This window comes from Anomalospiza imberbis, chromosome 1, assembly GCF_031753505.1.
Source record: "Anomalospiza imberbis isolate Cuckoo-Finch-1a 21T00152 chromosome 1, ASM3175350v1, whole genome shotgun sequence".
In the NCBI taxonomy this organism is placed as follows: domain Eukaryota; kingdom Metazoa; phylum Chordata; class Aves; order Passeriformes; family Viduidae; genus Anomalospiza; species Anomalospiza imberbis.
This window is the reverse complement of record NC_089681.1, coordinates 143,779,223-143,800,023: the sequence shown is the minus strand read 5'-3', so window position 1 is coordinate 143,800,023 and position 20,801 is coordinate 143,779,223. Positions and strand designations below refer to the sequence as shown.

Here is a 20,801-nt window from a genome sequence, read left to right as displayed (position 1 = left end):
TTGAACTTTAAAAACAGCCTAAACTCTCCTGTGAAATGGAATTTAAAGTCTGAAGCTGTTTAAGTTACAAACACTTTAGGAAGCATGGTGGTCAGGGGTTTAACATGTAAAAATTGCCCTTCAGTCAAACTATTAAGTGATTGCAAATTACTTACAAATTACATAATGAGCATTCTTTGCTATAAACAATCCCCACTGGCCTAAAGCAGAGGGTTCCAATTAATTGCACACCTGTCTTAAAACACAGGGCTCTGATGCCTCAGTGTAGAGGAATCTCCATCACATTCCCTACCTCAGCTATTTTTAGAAATGCAACCATTTGAGAATCTCAAATGCAAGTTAACTTGGGAGAAGGAATAAGAGAGAGGAACACAACTATTCATACCAATTACAGAATGACACAGATTCTTATTTTTTTATTGCTTATAACAAAAAAGGCAGAAAACTCTGCTATAAATCACACTTTACCTTTATTGAAAACACAGTAAAAAAAAAAATTCCTACAAAACATTCAGTGTAACATTTCAAACAAAGGAAAAAAACATGACCACTGCTTTCCACAAAACAAAACAAAATCAGCCTAGCTAAGGCAGCAGATTTTTTTTTTTTTTTTTTTTTTTTTTTTTGGTAACACAATAAAATACCCACAACAGAGAACATTATAAATCATAATTCTGGATGATCTAAAATGAACCAGGAAGGGTTTGATGGAGAGAAGGTATCTACACCAAAAATTGTTGGGATTAAAGTAACACTCAAAGCACAATTTTTCAGCTGTGTTATACCTTGGTCAGATACATCCATGTGAAAGAAAAGTCAGCTGCTCAAGACTATGGAGTTTACAAAACCTAAAGCACAAATCAAACCAAGAGGGGACCACCAGCTCCATTCAGCACCTCCCAGCCTCACGCAGTTTAGAGATTGTGCGTAATTTATAGATTTTTTTTTGTAAACTGTGATATTAACCAGTAACACTGCAGTGAAAAATCTAAATGTGCACAGTGAAGGTACCTGCTGCCATCATCACAGCTCAGCCAGCAGCACCAACAGCCATGGACAGGCCAGCCCAGAATTGTTTTTAGGTCATGCCACCCAAGCAGACAAGAAGCCAATTCCATGCAACAGGGATCAGGGTGCCAGCAACACCTGAGAACACCCTCAGCCTCCTTACTGGGAATTTTAAAGACAAAATTTAGTGGAGACAAGAGCAACACATGATTTCTATTTAGGCAATGTGGGGTTGGGTCCCAAACCTCACAGGAAAGGAAATACACCCTTTTTTGTGTGCATGTGTGTATGAAACACACACACCAAGATTTCAAATCTCATGACCTAAATATATCTTCTTTTTCTATCCACTTCTCTTTAAAGGAACAGAAATCATACCAATTAAGGCAAAAATACTTTGAAAGCTACCTTTAAGAAAGTAAAAGTGACTGAAATTTTTTGTTATATAAAGCCAAGGAGGAGAAAGTACTCACAGAGATTTTGTGACTCTTAAGAATTTTGGTCCAAACTGGAATAAACTCATCGTTTAGGGGGCAATGGGAAATCACACACCAGCTAATTCTCTTCTTAAACATTTAAACACACCCACTGAATCCACTGCACAGGTATCACTATCATGCCACTTCTCTGAATGATCAATTCACATGGGGAGAGAAGGCCCAAAATATGCTCATACACGTGAAATACAAAAATCCAGAGAACGGGTGAAGAGCCTCGCCTCAGCACCTCGCACCGCCTGACTCTGCTGAGAGCTGACACAAAGTGTGTCCACTCCCACTGAGGGAGGTCCCTCTGCACATCCCACAGCAGATGAGCTGCAGAGCAGGTCCACAACAGGAGCCACCCTGCAGTGACAGCCACCCCAGGGGCTCCCAGTGGCCAAACCAGCTCATTCCCCCCACTGAGAAGTGGGGCTGTACCCTCATACCACTGGAAGCTAAAAGCACAAATGTATGCAATGACTAAACCCTCTCACTCATCATTCAAACTGACTTGAGCTCTTGGTAATTTATTAGAGAACCCTCGAGTGACAAGATTGCTTAAATGGAATCTAGTGGTAAAAAACAAATTAATAAATGTGAACATTTTTGTAGTGGAAGAACAGTTCTAACTAGGGAATAACTCTCTACAGCCTATGTGGGAAAAGAAATACATTAAAATCAAAGCAGGTGCCCCAATACTTTAATAGCTGGCATCTATGGAAGCAGGGAATAGAGGAGCAATGCAAAATAAAGCCCTGCTCAGGAAAGGAGCTTCATCCAGTGGTGCCGACTATAAAACTTCATGTAAGAGGGGTAGGGAGAAAAGCAACAGCAGCACTTGGGGTTAGTGATCAACAAACATCTAGAAGCAGCATTCCAAAGTGCTCCAGTAGGTACACATCAACATTCAGATACCTAAAAGCCTTTAAGAATTAGGATTTCCTAATTTCTATTTGATGTAAGGCCTTCGTACAGATACAGTTTCTAAATAGCATGGAATTCAGTATGTCAAGAATATCAGCATTTACAGGATATTTCTCATACTCTCTCTTTGACTGTTTGGAGTCACCTTCTGTATTTGTTCAAACATTTAATGCTATGTATATTTTAAGAAAATCATGAGCAATAAATGAAGCTAAAAAGTTACTGATAAAATATGGTAGTTAACACAAAACTCACAAGCATCCTAAGGTTTCTGTTGCCAAGACATACCTTCAGCAGTTCACAGGCTTCTATAAAAGTCCAAGATACTGTTTCACTGTGAATCACAGAAGAGATTTTGAGAAGTGATGAATTTTTTTTCAGTGTCAGTGAATTCCTAGTTTATTTAGAGAACACACAATTAACATTTGTATACTAATGATACATATTTCTTTCTCTTTGAAAGAAGAGTTCTAGGTGCTTCAATTGTGAAACATTTCAAGAGCCTTCCATTAAAGTTGTCTTCTGGTATGTTTTTTTTACAGTGCATAAATGAAATCTATGTGGATTCTTCTGCTATTTCATGTTTTGTTTGTCTCAAAGGGGCAAGGTAGAAAAAGGGGTAGAAGTTGTATTACTGTGTGGCTGTGGCTTTAGTTTACTCTTGCTGAATGGGATAAATTCAAAAGTAGCATTTTTGCAAAGTTCAAATCTGACACTGTGACTGAAATAACCTGCCAGCTTACCAATAGCAAATTCAGTGTTCGTGGGTTGGGGAGGGAAGTCAGTGTAGGCAACACTGTCTCAACTCAGCACTAAAATAACAATAATCCTAATACTAGGAGGTAGGGAATCTTATTTCATTAAAGCTATTAAAGCTTCACAGTTCACATCAACACTTCTTTAAACAAAAATAAGCACATTTCTTTCTGAAGAGGTTATTTATGTGGCCTTAATGTCCTGTCTCTGTTTAGATTATTTCACCCTGATTTTAAAAATTGCAATTTTCAAGATCAGAGAATATGTTAAACAGGACTTAGCCGTTTTCCTGTATTTGTTATTTCAAAATTTTAGACACCAGTCCACTAAGGGTAAGGCTCAGCTGCTGTACATACACCACCACCCCACTTCTGGGAGAGGAAGAAGAGATGGGAAATAACCTAGAGCATGCTACAAGAACTCAAGGAAAGCCACAGGCAGGAAGAGGCCAACTGCTTTCTGTTTTGACTTTATTCCTTTCTAATTCAGACTGTAAACTCTTTACAAAAAGGGCCATCATGTCTTCACTACACAGCACTGGGCACATGTGAGCACCTCAAGTAGCATCAGCTGCTGCAGCCTCAGGGGTGAGTGGCAGAGACATGGTGGGATGGACAGGGGCTGCAGCCCCTTGGCACCCATCACTCCTGGTGACACAGGGGACAACGTGCCACTCCTGGTGACATGTGTCCCCAGGATCTGCTCCCATGTCCCTCCTGCCAAGCACCTGCTGCAGGAGCTCCTTCCTGCCTGCATGGGCAGCCCAGGCCTCCTTCCACTGGTGCTCCAGGTGGTATTTGGGAACCAGACAAGGAAAACAACTTGTCAAATATTTTAATTTCTATGACACTAAAACAGCCAACAGGGTCAAATGTATCAGAGGAACAGGGCCAAAGATAAACAGCACATTACAGACAGTAAACAAAGCTCCCTAAGAATGCAAAACTGTTACTTGTACAGTAACCAATACTACTATTTTTTTAGCTTAAAGTGATTAGCATGTGTGCTTTATGCTTAGAAACCCCACAAATATTACAGTTCTGCAATTGCATTTAATATTGTGCTACCAACACAGAAAAAAGGCCAAAAAACAGCTAACTTAAAACACTCAGTTTACATCTATTTTTTGGTCTTGTGTGGTATCTAGTTGAAGATGGAAGCATTGATGTGCTTTTTGCCTCGTAAGAAGTGAGGCAGATGTTAATGTTACTAAGATCAGCTGTATATACCTTGAAGGTATAGACCACCTGACTCTACATGAGTCAAAAATACTAGGAATGTATTGTCAATATCCATTAATGAATTACCAGTTGCTCATAATTAAGTGACCATATGATTCTGTGAAAAGTATACAGTGACCTGTATCTTGCATGCAGTGACAAAGCTTTGCATAAGCACGTCATTTTCAAGGCCAAAGGCATATTTTAATGTAGACAGTGTCACAATGTCAGCAGTTGATTTTAAAACAAAACACTGTCAGTAGTTGCACAGAGTAGTTCTGAATTTCTCATCCTTCTTGGAAACCACACAGCACCTCAGCCATCCCAAAGAGTCCAGTGTAAAGTCTCCCCTAATGTAGCCTTCATCCACACATCTGCCTGCAGAATCCAGCACGAGGGGTGGGGACAGTCAAGGCCCCAACATTTTAAAAAAGTTTTAAAGTCTTGCCTGAAGCTTGGGTGCTTCTTGGCAGGAACTGCCCCTGCTCAGTTGAAGTAATTGCCCAACTCACTTGCAGAAGCCACACACACATTATAACCCACCTTTTCCTGTGTTCTTGGGTCACTGATGCCATGACAAACATCTCCCCAAAGGCACGAAGAGCAAGACCTATGCTGGTTCATACTCCTAGGTTTATTCCTAATATTAATTTCTTCAGAGTGTATTAACTGTCTTAGCACTGTAACAGAAGTACCTCTAGAAAGCTAACTGGCCTCACACACCACAGTTCACCAGCCCCATTAAGACATGAGGACAATTTTGGTCATACAACAACTTGCATGAAAAAGTGGAACATTTCACCAGGTTTTAACTATGATGCCAATACATAAGGCTACAAGCTCTGAGAATACCTGACTGATGCCCCTAACAATATATCTCCCAATATTTTAAATATAAACTCATTTTAGAACAACTTTTAATTATAACTTTCTGTTATTGGTTGCAGAACTTTGACTCAGATAAAGATTTCTCACTAAAGTGTCAGCACTAAACAAGAGAAAAGATGCTTGTAAATCTTAGTGAAATCAAGTCATTTTACTTTTTCTTCCAAGACTTGATACAACACATCAATAGTCAGTTCAATAAACCTTGAATTTATACTAATCACACACACACAAAAAAAGTAATTCTCTAGCATCATATTTACTACAGAAATATTTACATTATGCCCCAGTTCAAGTCAGAAAAGGCAGCTGCAAAAAAAGATAAATCCTTATGTGTACTGGAGCTTGATTTTTGAAGCACTTTAGGGAAAAAAAAAAAAAAAAAAAAGCAGACATTCACACACACAGCAATGAAGTCTACAGCCCAGAGCAGTCATCTCAAGAGAACGGCCAAAGAGTTTCTAACACAAGGTTTACCTTATTTTGGAACCACACTGGAAACCAATTAATATAAGACCTCAAACTACAGACAGGCAGACTTGTTTTACAGAAATGGGAAATGAACAAGAAAATTTTCTGGCTCCCCACATGAAGGGGCACTCACTGAAGGCGTCCCCATTCCAGTCTGTTGTGGCTGAGCAGGACAAAAGTGCAACCAGATTTTGAATACTTACTTGGTATTTTTCTTTACTATAAACTGCTTAAAGGATTCCTAAGGCTGCAAGGAAATGCTACAAGAAAGGACATTATCACCCACTGATGCCATCTTGAATCTAAGGCCTCTGAGCAGTTAAACAGTAACACTTCAGAAATTCAAACTACCAAGACTGAACACACGTGTTTTACTTACCAAAGCACCTACTGTCATCTCTATAACCTTAGAATTTCATTTAGGATATCTACACATACAGGCCTATATACATGTTCATGTGTACATTAAAAATCAGGCTAGTGACAGATAACTGGGTTATGCCACTGGACAGAAATCCTGGTAACTGAAGTATAAATTCAGAGAAATTTACTTCAAAATAAAGATTGTAGAAAACTGCAACTGCAGCCTCCTAGGCCTGTGCTCCTTGCATTGATCCAGGTACTGCTTACACACAGTAGTTCATCAAGAATTTCACAGGGGGTACTGGGTAGGGGAAGGGACTTCCAGGGCACAACAGCTCACAGAACTGTGAGAGCTGTAACAGTGGGTCTACACAGCTTTTTACAAAGCATACTAGGCTCAGATTTAACACTGAAGATAATCTTCCTCTTGGACTTCCGTAAGACATTGTTTGACCACCAGTAAAGCAAGCTGGCATTTGGAGCTAAGGACAGAGAGCTGAAAACACTGGCCTGAGAAAGCACCGTGACACAGCCTACTGCATCCAGCACTGGGATCTCTCCTGTCCTTTTTAACTCACTCTCCATAGAGCTGTTTATCTCCTGTCACGGGGTACCTACTCCAGCTACTTTACATTTTCAGTAAGGGTCATATTGGCCTTCAAGTGTATGTTTTCTTTTTTTTTTTTTTTTTTTTTTAAATCGAGTCCCAAAGTTATTCTTTATAGCTGTGTTTGTATAACACAGGAGGTACTGTGCATTCAAATGGTAGCAAGTCTAAAAATAAAGATGTGAGACTTTCAACAAATAAAAAGGAATGCTTTTTTCTCTTCAGCTTCCAGTCTTCAAGGCACCTCCTGCATTAACTTCCTGGGAAATAAACAAGCAGACCAAAGGTTCACTGGAAAGAGAAGAATCTGACACATCTAACTTCCTCAGAAGCACACAGCATTAAACGAGACAAGGCTCGACCCAAATTAACAACTAAAAGCAATATAAAAATGCTGATGAGATGACAGGAATGCCATGAGGTTGATGTTTTCAGCTCTGCTGATTGCAGGTGATTGTTATCACAGTGTTTTCTGATGGCCATTTGCAGAAGGCTTTGTCTCCGAGTCTCTTGGATTGTTTGATAGATGAAGTTTATCTAATCCTGCAAAACATTACAGAATAAGGAAAAACTCAGACTCCCCCTTGTTTCATGCACACAGGTATTCAAAGAATACAAACAACCCAAATCCTGCTTTGTGACTGCAGACTTCACATTTGCTGAAGACCAGAACTGATGTTCTACCTGCTGTAAAATTGATTCTGGGAAATTCCCTCAGTGTTGTTTAAGTAAGAAAATCCATTACAGTGGACAAGCATGGAAGACAGAGAACCCTAACTTTCCACTGCTTAAATCACAGACTCAGATGTTAAGAACCATGAAAGACTTGCAATAATTTACCCTGTTGCCTACAAAGACCTAAATAATGGCCTAAAATTATTAATTTGATAATTAATTATTAATTATTTCTTTTAAACTATAGCATCTTTTTGTAAATCACCCACTGCTGATCTTAATGTCATTGGTGATGACCAGATCACTTCTCTAAACTATTTATATGTCTAATTACATTTTTAGGACTACATTATTACTGATTTATCTCTGTTTCCAGCCATTTGTTCTTATTGTACAATTCTCTATGATGAGTGCTAATTCAAGTCTCACATCCTGCCCCAGGCAAGCAGTTAAATTACTCTTTTTTTGGGGTGGGTGAGGGAGATAAGGAAAGATGGCATATTTAGCCATATTTTATTCAAAAGAGGCATGATATCAGACCTTCCTTGCTTGCTACAGTTTCTCTCTGAAGTCTCCTATCAAGTCTCTAAAGTTAAGAATCAATCCTGGGAAGAGTTTCTTATTCATTTTGTGTAGGCTACACTGAAGTGCCATGATGCATAAAGTTAAATTTCTTGCACTGTTGGAATAGGAATTCCCTAATTGACAGCACTACTAAAAAACCAAAATCTCCTTAATACTGCCTTATTTGTAGTCTTAATACATGAATTTTTTGGTCATAGGCAAATTTTGGTTCTCATTCTTTGAATTACGTGGGACAGTTTTTAACAGACACCGTTTGTGATGTACAGCACTGAAAACAAACCCAGTTTGTGCCAGGAACCTGCACATTTCAGGGTTTGTGACTCCTTACTTGTGTCAAATCCAGTGACCATTACCATACTATGCCTGCATTTTTATGTTTCTTAATCGGCCTTCAACATCTGTATTTTTTTATTAAACACTTCATTTCTGATTATTTTACAACTATTTTAAGCTAATCTTCCACCAGCACTCTGGAAAGTGCTTGGATTTTGTTTCAGCATCACAACACTGAAAGCAGTGAAAGCTAACATGAGTAACTTCCAGATGATGCAAACTCAGATACAAAGAAACACTTAAGTTTCACCATTAATCCTCTAAGTTTAAGAAAATACTACTTTAGGGATCTAAAGAGAGAGGAGCTTTGTGAATTAGTAAAGATAAGATGAGGCAACAACAATAAAAAAATCAATAACATTTTATCCTCTTAGTATCAAATGTGTTTCAATCCTTTCTTCTGTGGTCAAGAAATATCAATGCAAGATTTGATCAAATTTTTGATTATATCAGGTACAGGTTTTACTCAGCCAGTTATTAAGGTTCTGTGCATTGTGTACAATGATTTCCAGAATAGATGTTCAAAAAAAGTATGACAACAAAGTTGAGATCTCTGTTAACTCCCTATAAATATAGGGAACCTGTAGTCCTTATATATATAGGACTATAGTCCTATAGACCTATAGTCTTCCGACAAATACAGAGAACTAATAACTTGCCTCAAATGAGAAAGAAAACAATCCATACACAAGCTGAAGTTTTAACGTGGAATAATTGCTCACAGCAATGAGAATGTTTCTGTGCTCTCCAAAGACTGAAAATCCAACTGGAGACCATTAAGTACCACAGGCATATCACTGAAATCAACTTTGTACCTTAGCTCTGGACTCTTAAAAAAACAACATATTATTCATCCTCACACCTTAACTTAGATAAATTTCCACCACAAAAAATAGTATTTTGTGAGCTGTGACAGAACTTTACCAGTAGCACATCAAGGTGTCAGTGGTGGAGAAAGGGAGTGGTCAAGCACACAGAGAATTTTCAGGGCTGTGTTACCTAATGCCTTCAGGAGCTCTTCTCGCACAGCAGAAGTGAACTTTCTGACCAGACACAACGTTGTCATGATAGCAAAGAGCAAGTTGTAAGATAACACAATATAGAAGTTTCCCAGCCAGTTGAACCTTCCAAAGTCTCCAAGGAGATCGAATCTGGTGATTCCTGTTAAATTGCATGCAAGACTTAGATCAGAATACTCATAACATTCTTTTAGGAAATGCAAAACTTTCCTTCTATTACATTTGGATGCAAAATTCTTACAGACAGCACACCAGAAGAGACATGGTTAAACACACAAGACAATTTTTGTTGGTCATTATAGAAGTGTAGGAAACCTTTATCAAAATGTTTTTTAAATTTCATAGTAAAATGCTTGAATAATAGGAGTGGAAATGAATTGTCTATTCTAGGTAAGAACTCTTTTCATTACATTAGTAAATGTAACTAGGAAAAAATCAGCTTTAGTATGAAAACTGGTTGAAACCTCAGTTTTTATAAAATCCTTAATCATTTCAGAAAAGAATGAAATGTACCTTGAGCATTTTTTTAAAAGAAATACAGGTAGTAAACAACCCTTCTATGAGAGCTACAACATTTTATGGTAAACACTAAGCCTTTAAAGTGTTCTTCCAGAGCACTGCTTTTGAAATCAAAGTTTAAAGACATCTTTCCAACTGCAGTTTTTCTCCTGGATACACCCACCACTACAGCCATGAAGCATTTGCACAGAAGGAAAGAGGCTGAAAGATGGTGCTGACAGGTTTTTTTCACAGGGCACCTCCAACCCTGACACTTGGGCTTTGTGCTGATCAAAGGCCTGTCAATCACTAATTAAGTGAACAACATTTTTCTGAAACATGGAAACATGTTGGTTTACAGGTGTAGGGCCCATGGCAGAAGGCAGAAGAGGAAGAGCCACAGGTTGTTCCTTTGTCAGGTGTCATGGAATACTGCACTGCACACATGGCAGAACATTGAGATGACAGCCACATGATCATTGTCTAGGATTCAAAAGCTGTTGTATTCCCAAAAAACCTTTGGCACAGATGATGTCAGAGGGAAGTGTGCAAAAGCAGGAAGCTGACCCTGTCCCAGCACTAAAAAGGCAGCAGCAAATGAGGCAATCACAAAGTAGCCCTGGCTCTGAAACTCCTGAAAACTCCTGATTTTCTATCATTTTATTTTGAAAGTGTTTTGGAGCGTTTAAAAACTGACTTCAAAAGTGATAATAAATGAAGAGACAGAATTAAGGCTCAGCTGCACTTCTTCCAAGGGTAAACCTGACTCTTAGGAATCTCATTTTATCTGCATACCCAGGACTTGCAAGCCAGTTATTACAATGTTAAAAAATATACACACTACTTATACTCAGCATCAGTCATTTAAATTAAAACATGAGAAATGAATTTGATATCTAAGGAAAAAATACTGAACTGAAAAGAAGTTTCAAAGAATGAAACAAAACAATCACTGTTCAAAACAGCAAAAGAGGCAGGGAGAAATACTAAAAAAGCACAGAAGGTCTTAGCAAAGAAAGAAAAAAACCAACGGAATTAACTGGTAAAGAGATGAAGGACAACAAACACAGAGCTGCTTTCCCACTTGAAGGCAAACCGTGTCCTTATCATTTCCAAAGCATCAGTGTTTTAGCCAGATTGTGAAGCCACATGAAAATTAAGAAAGTCAGGTTTGAAGGTACAGGCTCCCAAAACTTTAAAAGAAAAGGAACAAAACAGGCAGAGCACTGGAATTCCCTGGAAAAGGAATAACATTCCTTGACACATAGAGGTCCAGAAGAACAATGAGCCATGGAGCAGTGTTACAAGGGCAAAGAGAAATGAACCCTGACACTTCTATTAGAGTAGGTGGGAAAATTATTGTCCATAAATTACATTCAATTTCTTCCTACAAACAGAAAAAGTCACTGCTCATCAGAAAAGTGACACAGTAACAGTCTGTAAACTCATGGGAGAAAAAGGTTAAAAAGGTTTTGATGTCTTTCTTACAGAAGCAGTATCTACTCAGCCCACAAAGGAAAAAACCAAGACTTTTAATAACTCTTCAGTAACTGAACAAAAACTTGCATATCTAGTGGCACAAATATATACACACAAAAGCTGGTGAAATGTTACCAAATAAACTATTAAACAAAAAACAAATAGTAGGTTTTAGCACACACTAATAAATTTTAAATCCCCATTTGCTTGCACATAATACTCAAGTGTAGAATTCTAGGAAAACTTCCATATACTAGAAAGTTCAATTTTCTCTGGAATTCTTTGTTTCTGTATTCTTGACTTTAAGTGTCTTGCTCCTAATTAGTTTCTCTGCAATTAGCAATATGGTGCTGGTGGGAAATATTTCTGAAGGGCTTCTAAAAGGCTAAAAAGTTCTGGGAAAATAGGAGTTAACTTATTTTAGTTTAAAACTTTCCTGGAGTTCTAGAAGAATGACAGATTAGACATATCCACCACCTACATATCTAATTAGAATGCTATGAAACATGTAAGAAACTATTTACATTTTTAAAAGTTGAAAAAGGTCAGTGCATGTATTAGATAACTTTTGCTTTTTCACCTTTTCCCATACGGATGAAGTCTATTTTTTTCTGTATAGTCTAGAATCTCGCTTTTTTAATAAAGTGAAAAGACTATGAATCTGCTTAACATATTTATTTCTTTTCATCTATTCAGTGCCACAGGGCAGTGGCATGTAGTGCAACACACATTGATATTTCTGCAAAAGCACCACATGACTCACTGTACTCTAATACACTATTAATCCTGTTTGGACAGCTGTGACTGTGCATTTGTTAGCTGTGTGTTAATTGTTCCATCTTTTTTCTTCTTTTATTTATCTCTATGGCAAACTATTCAGGAATTTCACTTGTTAGTCTGGTTTTTAAGTGAGTTTTACCATTAATCTGTTTCCTATGAGACAACAATGGACTCAGCATGTACACTTACTGCCACAGAATCTGGTTATTATCAACTGGTAATCTCATGGATCATTAACAATTAATTTTATTTTCTTTCAAACAAGTCTTGAATGCAGTAACTTAGTGGACACAAACTTATGTTACAATTCTATTCTAAAAAAGTGATTTTTCTATGTAACATCTGGCTCCACATGCTAGAACCATTTCACTTCTTAGACCTTTATCATACTGGTTATATTTTAAAACTGCACTGCTTTAAGTACTTGAATTACTTTTTTGCATTTTTGTGGAGTTTTACTACAGATTTTTTTAAGTAAGTTCTAGAATGCTTATTTTAAGATTCAACACTCCAAAATGCATTACAGAGGGTTTTTCATTTGCTATAGAAATTATTTAGAATTTATTAAAACATCCCCTCTGTAGATACACATAGCATGAGAATATACAGTATAATACTGGAAAACCATGAACTACTCTTGATTCCAGAGTATTCTCGCTGAAAGAAAAACCAGCTAGAGAACTACTGAGTACACACTGCTGGTCTGTGGGCCTGAGCTCAAACTTCTAAGCTTGTACTTAAGACTTGTACAGCCCGAGGTGAAGATTTTTGTTTTGTTCTATTTAATGTTCCCAATGAAATTCACATTAGTTACAAGGATTCTGCACTACTTAAAACATGTAATAGCCTTGCAATTTAACTTCAAGAATTCAAGCTGAAGATTACCTAATTAAAGTGAAGATACAGCATGTCTTTCCAACTGGTTAAAACAGCTTAACTACTTCAAATGCTACTGCCAATCCTCAGCAATAAAATCAGGAGTTCTTCAGTTCTGCTATGGTAGACTCAAATTGTTAAATTTGAAAAATGAAGATAACAAAAATACAAGCGTAAGGAAAATGAAAGTAGCCTGGTAAAAAACTTAATAAATGAAGAGTCATTAACTGTGTTTAAAAAGCCATTTGCACTCACGTGTTACCTCAAATTTTCAGATACCAAATCCCAAATGTATTTCTTTACCGGAACAAAGCTCTAATTTCACAGTCAACATGAAACTATTTCAGACCGCTCTGGACAATCCGTTTTCCTATCTTTTCATCTCACAATCTCCTGTTTTAAGAAGTCTCAAATCTGACCTTCTTAAAATAATATATTCTCTAAAAAATGCTTAGCATCTTTTTCTTTTTAGAAAGTATGTTCTGCAGTTCATGTACATAGAGTATGTTCAACAGTCCATGTTTGTGTAGAAATGAAGGCACCAGATACATGCTCTTTCATCTGAAAGTGATGGTAAATTACACACTATGGAAAATACAGCTACAGGTTCTTCTTTTTTCTTGTATTTTTTTAAATTTAATTAAACACCCTTTATTATGATGTTACTTCCATTTCACTTACCCAGTGTCCTTGACATCACTGGCAAAGCAGAGCTTAGCACCAAGATTGAGACACAGTTTCCAATTATCTGTTTGAAAATGACAAACACCATTTAAATGATAAATGAGATTGCTGAAGGGAACACAAAGAAAAACAGCGGTCAAGATGAAAAAGAATAATTCTTAAAAGGCACATTCTTCAAATTGAACCTAAAGCAATTTACAGTAACATATTGTTAGTCTTGTTGACTTCTCTAGTCACTCCTTTCCACATGGTGTTACACAAGACAAAGATGATCCAAGAAAAAAATCAAATATGCGTTCACATGCTTTTAATCAAAGTGTTATGTATGCTCAGATTCAAAATTATTCAAAATAACCATGTTGCAAAGCATCAAATGTTTACCTACTTCCTGGGAATGTTTTATAAAAGAACAATTCCATGGGCTTAGAATGGATGACTGATACATCAGCTTAAGCCTTGGATGTAACTGCTTGCAGGATTAGCACTATTTAAAAAATTACAACAAAGAGCTTCCTTTCAATTCAATGCCTGTTGTCCACTTTAAATAATACAAAAAAATTCACAGCTGTTAGATTTTACTCTTGCTCTTGTAAAGCCTTTAAAAAGAGTAATTGAAACTTTCTTTCACAAGGGAACATTTTCTTCAGGTCTAGTTCTATCAGAAGCCAAAAGGGAAAAAAAAGTAAACTTGAAAGTAGGTAGACATTTGTACATTCACTATTTATTTCCACACTATTCCTGGTGTACTGTAAACAATCAATAGGAAATACTAAGAACATTCCAACTCTCTACTACTTATTACTCTAATCATTCTGTGTGCATACCCACTTTCTCACTTCCAACAATTTGTAGTAAAAGTGTCTTAATCCACTACTTTAAAAAAAAAGACAATGAAACATATTGAAAAAATAATAGAATTCAACATCTGTTCCTTGGTTACTGATCACTTCTCCATGTCAGCTGTGAGAATACTTTGCCAAAAACCTAGGCATGTTCCTCCCAATTAGGTAACATCATTGGTTATTCTAAAGCCAGTGCTAAATTGTAGAAAGTCAAATTAGCTTCAGATTGCAAAATGTTGCTGAATAGCTGTCCTCAGTCTTAGTTTCATTATTCAAATTTGAATTACTTTGTCTATATTACTTCTAGCAACCACGTTGTTCAGATCTCAAACAAGCTCCTGAAGTACAGTTAACACAATCAAAGTTACTCATTAGCAATAAGTTCCCTTTGAAGGAAGTTCTTTCACTTGCTTTTCTATAGCCAGTTAACAAGCTCTGCCATTCCTGGCTTTTTACAAGTGAATGGATGCCATCCAAACTAAACAGAGCACATCCTTTTTCCCACTCATTCAGCATTTTGACAATCTTCCAGTTTGTGTTTACGCAGCTTACAAACAAATACTGATCACTGCAAATGAGCCATTCAGGGCAATTACTAAGAGAGTCAGTTTGTCTTGGGTGGCAAGAAAGACAGGAGGGGGCCATGCCCATCCCAGATTGTACCTTACCTTTGTCATAGTTGTGTCATCCTTCCTGGGAGTGAAATTCTCAAAAAAACGAAGACTGTAGAAGCCGACGACAGAAGATACCATAAGATAGCTGTGAGAATCAAGGAAAAAAGGAACCTCCAAGGAATGCAAGTTTCACTCAAGTTCTCAGCAGTCTCCTAAAAGTCTTAAGAACTAAAGAAAAAAGAAACAAAAACAAGTGTTTGAGAAGGACTGACCTATCTTTCTTCTTTCCAGGCTAGTGTCTTAGTGTATTACCAGTGTCCCAGAAAACTAGACAGAATACTTGTTAACAGACAGAATTCTTCCAGAAAGGATACAAAATCAAAATGATTTCAAGTGCTGCTCCCACGAAGCCAAAGGTGGATAAGGAGGCATTTCCTATTCCAGGTCCCTACAAGGAAAAAGATACTTTGCATAATTAAATAAGATACATGCAACAGTTCATAAAGTTAACTTCTACCAAGAACAAAACACGTAACATCTTATATGCAATACAACCTTTTCTCAATTCAGTGTGTCGGGGGCATTCTGATGTCCCACCCCATGCAGTGGCACCAGCAGCTTTCAAAATGCAGTGAAATGCATTGCAAAGACACAACTGCAAACTCCAGATTACTCATCTGCTTTAGTGCATCACTGTATCTACATAAAGCTTCTGCACTATTGTGGTAAGAACTCACTACAACATGACATGTAATAAATGATTGTGTGGGCACAGGAATGAAACCTAGAAGCAAAGTCAAGGTAAAGGCTCATCAGTTTCCACGCTATTAAAGCAAAAGCTCTCACTTGCACTTCTGCAAGGCCTCCAAAGCTTTACTAAAATTATAAAAATTGTAAGAGAAGATTACTTTACCCCTGATCCCTTTGGCATTGCAGTCTCGTCAACCAACAGGTAAAGAATGTTGAAAGCGACTAAAAGAACTGAAAAGGACTATAAAAAAAGTAGAAACATTCTTGTTATTGACAAGTATTCCACATTTTTAAAATCTACACATTTATCCTCACCAGACTCCATAATGTCAAGTTTTCATTAAATAGTCAAGAAAAGAATATCAAGATTGTTGCTTAAACAATCTTCACTCCAAAAATTTAAAACTATTCCCTCAAATAACCAAAGAACTGTTTATACTTTTTGCTGGGGAAAAAAAAGAAAATTCTTACTGTCTCAGTCAGGAGCAATATCATGACAGCTGGATAAACTAAATTCCTTTCCCAAGCAGAAGCTTTTTTCCTCCGTTCTGTTCAGAAGAGAAAAAACATAAGCCTAATACCATAGATCACCTTAGAATAAAACAAGTAAGAATCATTCAGCTATCCATAAGCTCACTATAAATATAAATAACAACAGGATCTTGATCTGGAACAAACATCAATAAGTTCATAAGAACATCCACCCTGTACAGATCTACAAAGCAATGGCAAAAATACGAAACCTCTATAGAGAAAGGCTGGGGAGACAGAGAGAGACAAACAGATTTTTCCAAGAGGCATTTTTCCCCTTAACTTTTTTCTTCCCCTAGCATACAGCAGTTCCACAAAGTTTAAAATCTGCTGAATTTACAAATACACTGTTTGCATGTATATTTTAGTATGACCTAAAGGGACAGAACAGAATTTCAGATATTGAAATAGTATTTTCCTCTTGTAAGGCAGGAAAGACAACTAACTTTACTGGACATCATTCACATGTGCAAGAAAAGAAAACACTGTTTGAATTTTACAGAAATAATTCAAACACAAAAAGGAAAGTAATGTCCTAGATTAGCCTAAATATTCATAAGCATATTATACATTAAAAGTTTCATGCAAAGAAGTGTTACAATTTCTCTAAAATATTGTTAAAAATAAGGTCCAAATCAGACTCTTTACTTAATTTTTTGGAGGGGTGCAATGATTTAATGTAATGTATTTGCAAATGCACAAATTTAGTTAAGAACAAACTGGAAGTAATCAAGCAACTGCTTCAAACTAAACACAGCACCTTAAGGTCATTTAGTAAACTACAATCTACATTAAACACTAGGAAGCTCATTACCTAGATTGGTTTTCTTGCTTCTCACTTTTTCAAGCTCACGTTCCAACTCTACTGTCTGGTATTCCACTGTGGAAGATGCACCTTTTAAAACAAAAGACATGATTTTGTTTTGGATGTGACTGCAAGGCACACAGTGACAATTTGGATTTAGGAAGTATCACATTAAGTACTTGTGACTTTAAACTGCAGGTGTTTCTTTGAGACTCTTCAAATACTTTTCACAAACAGCAGAGTCTTCCCAGTAGAGTTTCAGCACCATCTCCTGTGATCCCAGCCTGTTTGCGGATACTAAACTTTCACACAAGTCCAATGACCAGCCACAGTGTGACAGGATGTCTCAAATGCCTCATTTTTAAATCCCTATATGATTCTTATACCAAGATATAAAGAATCTCCAGATGCCCTTGCCTTTAAAGTGGCCAGAGCTCCAGATTCAGCTTCTGCCCCTCCCTCCCTTTGCTCAGCAAGCTCAGTTTCCACACTGCTGACTTGCTTGCTGATGGATCTTTTCCTCATACCAGTTTGCCTGCTCCATCCCACAACCAGATATGCCCACAACCACCCATAAGACCAACCTCTTCCACTTTCCAGTTCACAACATACATGTGACACTGTTGTGCAACTCCTCACACTTTCTCCTGTACATCAGCTTAGCCCTGACAATCCTAATATTAATTCCTTTCTTCCTACTAATTTTCTGCCTAAATGTTGCTCATCAACTTTTGTTCCTATCCTTATGCAGCCCTGAGGAAACCCAGCCCACTTTCTCTCTCCATCCTTTTCCATTCTCTTCCTCCCACTCTTCCTTCCCAGTGCAAGCACACTGGGGTTTCCCTCCTTGAGGTCAGTTCCTCTACAAACCCTGCACAGTGTTCAGGCACTGACACAGCTCTGCAGTGCTGACTAGGCATCTGTTGTTTCAGTTCCCATCCCATTATTTCTGCTTTAGCTTTTACTCTCTGAAATATTCTGCCTGGGATGAGTTAGAAGTAAAAGGGATGAAAGTGAAACTTATTTTCTCACCTGAAAATAAGTTAAGGGCTTATATTTTCCCTGTCTATTCCAGGCCAATTTCACTCTGCCATAACACACCATGGCAGTGACAGTTCAAAGTCTTAAACCCAAAGTCCTCTCTGTTGTTGTTTTGCTGATTTACATGCACACCTTTCACTTACTGGCCGTTCCCTACCCTCAGCCCCACCTTTGGCCATGGGCTAACCTGGAAGAGCACCGTGCCCCATGGACTTTTTTAAACAGTCTCTAATAAATTTATATGAGATTAATATTCTTGTCCAGGCTTTTATCTCATATCTTGATCACTTGCCTACAAAATCTAAACAGCACTCGGGCTGCTGGCACAGCAACACTACTTTGTCTCATTATTTCCTTATTTTCTGTTGTCTCCTCATCCATCCAGCAACCTTAATACAAGAAAAAAGGTGACTCTTTTCATTGCAGACTATTAAATACTGATGTGTTCAATGCAGTCAAATTATCAATGAAACATCCGACTGTTTAAAATTTTAAATGTTTAATCGAATTAACGGAATGTTTCTTTCACACACATTTTTGCATACAACATGCAATTTCTGTGCTTTGTCTAAACATTTATCTTGGACATCAGAAACATAATGAGCATGGGGTAGTATTTGCAGGGCTTCAAATATATAAATATCTCTAATCCCAAGACTATCCACTAAGATCTAGAGACACTGTTCCATAACAACATCTTACCACTCGAAGTGCCTGAAATACAAATGTCAGTTTCATTTCTCAGTGTTTTTTTTAATTAATCATAATACACAAGTTTTCAGAAAAAGTTTTTTAAAAACCCAAGCTAATTATCACAATAAAAATAAGCTTTTGTGATGATGCATTTCCCCCCAGAAAAGACTAAAACATCTGTTTTATGGAATGACTAATTACTTTTAGGTGGGAAAAAGGATAGCAATAGAGCTCAATGGGAAAAGAACTTTCATGGAAGCAGCTGAACAAGAAGGAAAACTCAAGTCAGCATCTGATGTCTTCTTCTTTTCTGTAACTGATCTAGGAGTCTCTGAGGAAAAGCTCAGTTCAATATATAGCTATGTTTTTTTTCTCCCCTCAACATAAAAATCCAGAGCTCAAAACACTGATTTCATGGGAGTCTATCCAAGAAATCAGCATCATCGCACAAGGTCCTAAGACACAGGTCAGTAGAAATTCTGAATCATATCTAAGTGCTGTTGTAATTCCTCCTTAAAAATAGTTGCAAACAACAGGTTGCTATACAAAGGGATATTTTATGAGAGAGGCAAGGTTTCAGATCAGTCAAAAGAGTATTTGGAAAGGATGCAGCTAAATTCTTAAAAGCTCTCTTACATTAGCTTTATTTCAAACATGCACAAAGTTCAATGTCAGCGCTGTCTAGCCAATAAATCAAATTGGTAGACGAGACTTGTTTGGACTAGCAATGAAAAGTTAGAAGGGATTCTCCAAGAAAGCCACAAAGCAGCTCATTTAAGGTCAATTTAACGGTATTATTCTGTTTTTCTTCCAGCCCCGACATAAGATTTCAGTACCTCAAAGGAAATTGTAAGAGTATCTATTTGCATTCCCCCAAGGTGATTGGCAGTTCACCACCAATTAGTTCAAAATTACACTGTTACTAGTGTGCAATAAAAACAACACCTTTCATCTTTCTTACATAGGCAAGGATACCTTCAGAGCCAATAACTTTGATCAAGTAAGTATTTTTGATCCTACCCCACCCGTCTCTTTGGATTCAGGAAAACTAATAGCTGAAGGCAACTTTTTTCTTTTAATATAAAAAAGTCCCAGCTTTATTTTTCAACTGTAGGAGTGATGTGGGTACTGAAATATAATACACTGGAAACAAACATTTTCCCAAAGCCCAGTATCTCTTCAATAGATAAAAATACTAGGGTAGATAACACAATCAAACTTTCCCCTCCCTCCTCCTCCAATTTTCAGTTAGACACTGCAGACACCTGAGGAGGAAGAAAATTAGTTCCCACAAAGAAGATCTACAGTTTCACAGATAGATTTATTTTCAAATATGAAAAGCTTTACAATCATCAGGTATCATTTAAGCCTCTGCTCTGGTCTTCTTCATTTTAATCAAAATTCAACTCTTTAGTTATACATATAAATAAAGGATATATTTCAGAGCACTTTACTGGAATCCTGCCCAGCAGGGTTACTTAAGCACTATGGATTTCCACCACCAACATGGTGCAAGAGTTGCAACAGCCATAGCAAAGGAAGTGTGTAGCTGAATATATCCATTGTGACACAGCAACAAAGTGACCATCTGTGTGCTAAAACACAGATTATGGCCTCCAACATCATAGCAGGACATTTACTGATGTAATTAGCAACACCTCCATTTATATACACGTTTTAAAATGCAATAAATATAGTAAACATGACCCTTCATAGTTCTGGCAATAACAATGTCAATGCTACTGGCATAATTTGTATGCATTAGAAAGACTTCTGGAAGAGAAGATGAAGGTTTCCATGCTTACCATAGTGAGAACTGTGCTTAAATTTACTAAAATAATTACTATAAAAATCCTGCAAAGTATCTTCTTGCACATATA

General features: G+C 37.2%; 1 protein-coding gene across 2 annotated transcripts in view; it reads right to left on the bottom strand.

Moving 5' to 3' along the window:
* Nucleotides 1–453: 453 nt before the first annotated feature.
* The window catches only part of LMBR1 (limb development membrane protein 1), a 69,392-nt gene continuing 49,044 nt past the window's right edge, over nucleotides 454–20,801 (bottom strand). For both annotated transcript variants that reach the window (XM_068174526.1, XM_068174535.1), the window contains 8 exons: nucleotides 17,197–17,277; nucleotides 16,323–16,399; nucleotides 16,015–16,092; nucleotides 15,476–15,549; nucleotides 15,156–15,246; nucleotides 13,643–13,709; nucleotides 9,309–9,470; nucleotides 454–7,259 (listed from right to left, as the gene is read on the bottom strand). In XM_068174526.1, the coding sequence (XP_068030627.1) occupies nucleotides 7,177–7,259; nucleotides 9,309–9,470; nucleotides 13,643–13,709; nucleotides 15,156–15,246; nucleotides 15,476–15,549; nucleotides 16,015–16,092; nucleotides 16,323–16,399; nucleotides 17,197–17,277 (713 nt within the window). In that variant the 3' untranslated portion in view covers nucleotides 454–7,176. The remainder of the gene's footprint in view (nucleotides 7,260–9,308; nucleotides 9,471–13,642; nucleotides 13,710–15,155; nucleotides 15,247–15,475; nucleotides 15,550–16,014; nucleotides 16,093–16,322; nucleotides 16,400–17,196; nucleotides 17,278–20,801) is intronic.